The following is a 7,365-nucleotide window of genomic DNA, read 5'->3' on the forward strand; positions in this document are numbered from 1 at the left end:
GGCGGGGAGTTTGTTTTGGGCGTTGCTGCAGACGCACTGGGGGGGGAATACAGACCGACTGGGCAGCTACGGATCTGAATCAGGCGCACAACGAGATAAAGGCTCATGCCTCGATTCTCTGATTGATTTTTTTTTTAGACATATTGCTGTCTGTCTGACGGCATAACAAATCTGTTTTTTTTATATACAAAGGTGTCATAAAGTATACATATAAAATAATGTTGTTTACAATAATGACAAATTATATTTCACAAAGGATAATGTATTACTCTGGGCATCTACTGAATATAATTATATATATATATATATATATATATATATATATATATATATATATATATATATATATAGATACATATATACATACATATATTTCTTACTCCCTTGCCTACTCCTACTCCCTTGCCTCCCTTAATATAATTAATAATGAACGTGGATAACTTCTGCAGCGTATCTGGTCACAGGCTAATTGTAGTATTTGGAATGACTGACACATCAAATATAGGCTATTATGTATCACTAAAGGCTTGAATATGCAATTAACCTCCCCTTGAACTACCAGAGCATAATAAGGCTATTATAATATATGGATTGACAATCAAATAAATGCACGGCTCCCTTTTCACCATTGGAAAATGTTGGCACCTGTGTATATTTTTCCACTTGTCTGGTGGTGTTTGTGTTAAATCCAACCTGACCTTGATGTGGCATGGGACATTTTCTTTGTGGCATAAAGGAAACTTTTACTCTTACAGGCACGTTATATAAAAAAACATGTTGTGTATGATATAGTGAGGCTGTGCTCTTCTTATAGCAAATTTAGTACATTAACTCTAGTTCAAATCCTAAATAATATGAGCATTATATCTGTGCTTTCAGAAATAGTAACACTTGATCAGTAATACATAAAGCGTGCAAATAATTATGGTTAAGGCTAAGGTAGTTATCTGTGTGTAATATCTACAGTCGGTCACGTCTTAAAGGTGCTCATGCAAGACTATGAAATAATTCTATTGGCAAGAGGAAGTGTTGGTTTTATTCTGTGAATTATGGTTATAACACAAATGACAGACAAAACAGCTAATAGCTGGATGTATGTTCAGAAGTGCAGTTTTTAATAATAACCTGTAAGTGTGAGATTAAGTACAGAGTATACTAAAGCCCTAAAAGGAATCATTTTATGTCACTTGTAACATCTTATTCTTTGTTTTCAATCATAGCATTCTTTTATTTTAACTGTTTGCCATATAGGGAATGTATGTTTATCTTCATAACATTTGGGCAAACTACTGAGCTCAGCTGCCCCTAGTGTCATATATTATTGTATATAAAGAATATTCCAGTTCTTGTTACAGCCATTTTCAATGACATGGTAATGACTCCTTTCATCCCCTTCGGTCCAATATTTCTGCTTGTGTTTGACGCTCACACTGACAACAGATTTCCCTTTTCTCCACCAAAACAGACAGCTGTGTGTGCACTCCACTTCCCCTTTTACCATTACTGTCTCTAAAACAAGCAAACGGTTTCACAAGTCCTCTTTCAAGTATGCTTTTATAGAAGCTGCTCTCTATTTGAGATGATTTTAATGTTTGATTAATGTTTTAATGCATTTTAAAATTTGAACTATGATTTCACACCAATTAATACACATTTATCAAGCAGTTTCTGCCCCCAATAGTCGAGCCGGCAGCCTTGATACCACCTCATTTCTGATCTAGGAAAGTGGTCTTTGCTGAACAGCATTGGGATCATCAATGGGATCCATTTTGAAGTCGATGGGTCGCAGCTTCATGATGCTTGTCTTCAGGGAGTACCACCATCCTTTCCAAGTGTACCAAACTACACCATCATCTGTCAACGCACTGTAGTGCCCACTGGGGTAGTACATGCCATTAAGATGGGCTGAGTGACACCTGGAGAATGATAAAAGAAGAGGAAAGATTTTTTTTGACTGTGAGCATCTTGCTGCATATGTATGCAAATATCACAAAACCCGTACTTGTTGAACCACCAGCCTCCTTTGTCTTCCTGGGCGCAGTTTCCCTTGTAGTTATCGTTGTCCTGGTCGTAGGTGCTGAACTTGATGCCCTGGTGACTGGCCCACTCTGACACACCGACCTGATCACTTCCAGACAGAGCATCTCCAGCTGTACCTACATAGTTCCCGAAGGTAAGTCGGTAGTGATCCTGCAGAGAGAGAGCTGGTCAACTTGCTTAAAAATGTAAATACACTAATTTGCTTTCTTGAGGGGTGTTAGATGAGAAAGTCAATACCACACTTGTGCGTGTATGTTAAATATGAAACTCCAGGAAGTCACTGGAACAGCCAGAAAAGGGTATTCTAGCTCCCAACTACATAAACCACAATGTGTTTTACACTTTTGTTTTTGCAGGGATTCGGGGGAAAAGGGTATGTGAATGTGCACTCGTTTTGTTTTTTTAAATACGGGAAAACTTGCTTAAAAATAGGCGATAGAAGCCTTTCTCATTGCTAGGAGACGAGTACAACTTTTCTGAGGGGGGGGGGGGAGGGGGTCCACGTCAGCTCATGTTATGTCATGTCATGTTAAATTACATGAATGCGCTAGAAAACAGGATTAATAAGTAGCATGGAGACCAGAGAAAATGTTAAGGTGGATACTATCTCTATTTCTTACTTAGGCTATTCAGTCTCTCTTTCAAACTTGTACTTGGTACGCCAGCAGAACAATTGAGGTATAAAGACACTGAGTCACCGATTTGAGCTGCCTGTTTTCTGTTCGACAGATATGATTTCATCCAGCAGAGAGCGCCATTTTAGAAAGTGAAGTAAGTTAATTTAGCAATAAGCACATTGTGATTGGTGTCAAAAGCACGCTTTAGGTCAAGAAATACAGCAGCTACAAAGCCACCGCGATCCAATAAGCTCTATCAGGTTGCTTGCTGTAGCCTCATATTTAGAGTTTAGACATGAAAGTGGCCTCACTCTTATTATCTTACTCAAGCAAGAAAGCAAATAATTTTGCAGAATGTTGAGCATTCCTTTTAGCATTTAGCCTATAAAGGAGAAAGAGGGAACTACCTTATAAACATGAACACAATATGATTAGATTTACCAAGTGGTTACTATACCTGAGATTTATGGTTACTTTAGAATGATCAAATATTTGTATATTTTAATCTTTATATTAAAAATGAGTCTAATATCAACATTTTCTCTACATTTAAGTAGTCGGTCAGCATCAACACCTTCTCATCGGCCACTTTGAAATTCTTGTACTCCGCATAGCGCTGGTAACCATCAAAGTCTCCCAGGTTGATCCTCAGAGAATAATTCCCTGTAAAACACAAACAAAAGCCTGGGTTGTTTGGGTTTTGGCCACTTGTTGGAATTCTCTGCAAGTCTGTCACGATTAGTGGCATCTTTAGTCATTTAATATCGATTAGTGCAGCTTTATATCACAACATTTTTCAGAGGTTTTGTGTGGTGTTGACCTTGTGTAGTGATGTAATGCAGGTTGTCATTGCCAAGCCAAAACTCTACATCCATGTCTCCAAAACCGTCCTTATACTCTGTCCACGACCTGATTGATAGATAGATAGATAGATAGATAGATAGATAGATAGATAGATAGATAGATAGATAGATAGATAGATAGATAGATAGATAGATAGATAGATAGAAAGATAGAAAGAGAGGGAGAGAGATAGAGAGATAGATGGATGGATAGATAGATAGATAGAGAGATAGATAGAGAGATAGATAGATAGATGGATAGTAAGAGAGAGATAGATAGATGGATAGTAAGAGAGAGATAGAGATAGATAGATAGATAGATAGAAAGAGAGATAGAGATAGATAGATAGATAGAAAGAGAGAGGGAGAGAGAGAGAGAGAGAGAGAGAGAGAAAGAGAGAGAGAGAGAGAGAGAGAGAGAGAGAGAGAGAGAGAGAGAGAGAGAGAGAGAGAGAGAGAGAGAGAGAGAGAGAGAGAGAGAGAGAGAGAGAGAGAGAGAGAGAGAGAGAGAGAGAGAGAGAGAGAGATAGATAGATAGATAGATAGATAGATAGATAGATAGATAGATAGATAGATAGATAGATAGATAGATAGATAGATAGATAGATAGATAGATAGATGGATAGATAAGATGCTTTTCATGATTGCATTATTGTACACTGATAGATATCATACATCACAGACATACCTGTTAAAGCTCTCTGTTCCATTGATCCGTCTCTGAATGACGATCCAACCCCCTCCATCACTCATATCACAGTAGACTCTGACTGGGGCTGTGCTGCCGTGGGGTTTGATACTGTAGAAACCACTGAATTTGGATCCAGAACTGAAGAGCTGGGAGCAATCTAAGACACACAAATACACACTGTGTCAGCATCATCTGGTACCTGTGTCTGCAATATGAGACCTGAAACAATATATTTAAAATGTTTTTTTACTAAATGTTGTTTTCCGGTCCTGAGGCCATGGCTCTGACCTGTGTACTGGGTGTCCTGGCTCTGATCGGGTCTGCTTTTGTCCTTGTTGCCAGGTTGGTTCAGCTGTTGTAATCTGTGTAGGAGGAGTTCTTGTTTCTGAAGCTGGCCCTTCAGAAGCTTTTCCTGTTCATGCAGACGAGCCACCTCCTCACGGCAACTGCCTGACGCCTACACACACATTTGGATTGCTGTATTTGTGAGGAACACTTATATTCATTCTCTTACTCTGAGATAAAACATGCATGAAAGACAAATTTGCATCAAAGAAAGATAGTAATCTGCTGAAAACCAAGGAAAGGTGGATCCCTTCACATGTTACAAATGGAAAATGTTTCAAAATTTGAATGTACGGCAAGTTGTCTCAGAGATTGTTACTTTAACCCTGACTGCAGCTAGAAAACCCTAGTCACTGACCTAACCTTAAACCCAAGGCCTAGCCCTAAAATTACCTTTCAAAGAGTATCTTGACATTTTGGGGAAATGAATTGGTTACTGCCAGCAGCTAGTTAGCCTAGCTTAGCATAAAGACAGCACAGCTAACCTTTCTATAGTTGTATAATTTAAATTTATAATCCATAAGATTTTCATCTATTAAATTGTCTTTTAAGTGACTATCTATCAAAGAGTGAGTTAAAACAATGTTGACTGGTCATATGACCCACTAATAAAAGCACATGTATTTGCTGCTTTTCCCAAAAATACATTGGTGTGTCTGTGGTGACATTTCCGCGCAAAATTCAAATGCAGTGACACTTTTTACATCAGTCAACCGTTGGTTTGCGTTTCATTGTAATCAGAAATCGGGGACTTGCAACTGACACAGGTCCATTCCATTAATGCTGACTCACATTGGAGGATCAACAGACAGAGAGCAGACCTTTCAACTTCCAGTCCAAAGAAAAAGAAACAAAAAACTGTGAAACAGGGCAAATAATCAGGAAGCATAGAGGATGTGAACATGACAAGATGGAGGGCTATGAAAGAAGAAAAGAAGCTGAGGAAAGAAACTCTGGGAGATGCTGTCTTTCCACTACAGTGAAATGCAAATAGCTGGTCGACCTAAAAGGTCAGTCCACCTTAAGTGAGCCTCTGCTGAAGTTGTTGCTAACTTCGGGGCTAACTCTGAGTCAAAATTCATGGAAATCGTGGACGCGTCGTCCTCCAGCACACAATTCAAAAGCCAGCATCCATGATGGTATGCGGGTGCATTAGTGCACATGGCATGGGTAACCTGCACATTTGTGAAGGCACCATTAATGCTGAACCATATTATAAAGGTTTGGGAGCAACATGTGCTGTCCAGTAGTGATTTCCCGGGAAGGCCTTTTTAAAATTGTTTTGAAAAATACAAAATAGAACAAAGGCAATCCGAAACGGTTGAGCAGCTGAAATCCGACATTAAGCAAGAATGAGAAAACGCTCCTCTGTAAAAATGACAGCAGGTGGTCTCCTTAGTTCCCAAACGCTTACAAAGTCATTAAAAAAAGTAATCAGCATTTGATATGCTGTCTTTGTGCTATTTTCAGTTAAAAGCTATTCATTTAATGAGACAACAACCAATCAAGTTCTTCATTATTTGCAATGTGTGCAGAAAAAAAAACACTCAGAAAGACAAAACAGAAAGAAATCCCCATTGTCAGTATATGGTTAACTATCCCTATTGCTGTTAACAGGATGAATGTTTCAATGGAAACTGAGCTAGGACGTTAGGTAGTGTGAAATGTTATTCGCATCATTCTCTTTCTCATTTTCACCGGCATTAGTACTCCAATTTTGAAAAGACTAGATTCATAAAGTACATAAAGCAAATTCATGTATCTCTCACCTCTTTTGAAATGTACTCTGTGCTGATCAGACCTCCTTATTCACAATATTTGAGTTGGTCATAGGAACACATAAGAACACAAGAGTGATGACAAGAAAATCTGCTGCTTAGAATTCAGATATTTCTGAATAAAGTGTCCTGATTTTTTTGCAGAGTACTTACACACAGAGATTGAGAGCAAGCTGCGATGACCATGAGTCCTGTGAGCAGCAGCGAGCCTCCCATCTTCTTCATGTTTCAATAGCACAAAACTAAAAGAGGAGAGGTCGAGGAAGAAGGAGACTTCTAACTCTCCGAGTTCAGTTGAATCGAGAGCATGTTAGATTTTTTTTTTGAATGTTCCCCGCACACCTGGACCCAAACAAAGCTGTGTCCGATGAGAAGGAGAAACTGAAGGAATGCCTGATTCTCTACAGTCATAAACTATACAAAATATGCAGGGAGTGTCTAAAACAGATGCACAGTTGCACAACACTTTCAGGGAAAATCTCTTTTTTTTCCATCTTAAGTAATAGGATAGAATTTCTAAAAATGGAGATGTGGCATTGTTATGTTAACAGAAGGTTATGTGAAATAAACAACAATGATATACATAGACAAATATGTGAATTTAATGAGAGGAAACAAGGACAAAAATGCATCATTAGCTGTTGCTCAACATCCCCCAAATCTCTCTCCTTTTGTCTGTGATCTGCCATCTGTCCTCTCTTTTTCTCATTACTCTTTTCTGTTCTCCCACTGCAGCTCTTTCATATCCCTCTACCATGGCCACTTATCCTGCTCTGTGAGTGTCATTAAAAGACTCAAGTAGTCATTTAGTTGATGAGCGGTATTGTGCCATTTCAAGTGAACGTCACAAGCAGCTAAATGCCACTGAAGGTCAGCTCCGAACAACATCAGAAGAAGACGTTTCAGGAACTTGAGTGAATAATGTGGCGGCAGCTGTTCTTAAATTATTCAAAATGAAGAAGAGATGTAGACAAGGTCTTATTTTGTGTTATATGTGTTATAACCAGGCGAAAGTAGCTTATTTACGGTACATACACAAGCGTGGTGTTATC

At 38.7% G+C, this 7,365-nt stretch overlaps 1 protein-coding gene across 1 annotated transcript; it reads right to left on the reverse strand.

The window, feature by feature from the left end:
- Positions 1-1,029: 1,029 nt before the first annotated feature.
- Positions 1,030-6,675, reverse strand: LOC310947866 (fibrinogen-like protein 1). Its single transcript, XM_083914839.1, has 7 exons — positions 6,467-6,675; positions 4,479-4,647; positions 4,188-4,347; positions 3,478-3,566; positions 3,232-3,320; positions 2,003-2,190; positions 1,030-1,916 (listed from the first exon to the last, which is right to left on the reverse strand). Exons 1-7 carry the CDS (start codon positions 6,536-6,538, stop codon positions 1,718-1,720), a joined length of 966 nt encoding a protein of 321 aa, XP_083770965.1. The 5' UTR covers positions 6,539-6,675; the 3' UTR covers positions 1,030-1,717.
- Positions 6,676-7,365: the final 690 nt, after the last annotated feature.

The sequence above is a fragment of the Echiichthys vipera genome (genome assembly GCF_963691815.1).
Source record: "Echiichthys vipera genome assembly, chromosome: 6".
Lineage (NCBI taxonomy): Eukaryota > Metazoa > Chordata > Actinopteri > Perciformes > Trachinidae > Echiichthys > Echiichthys vipera.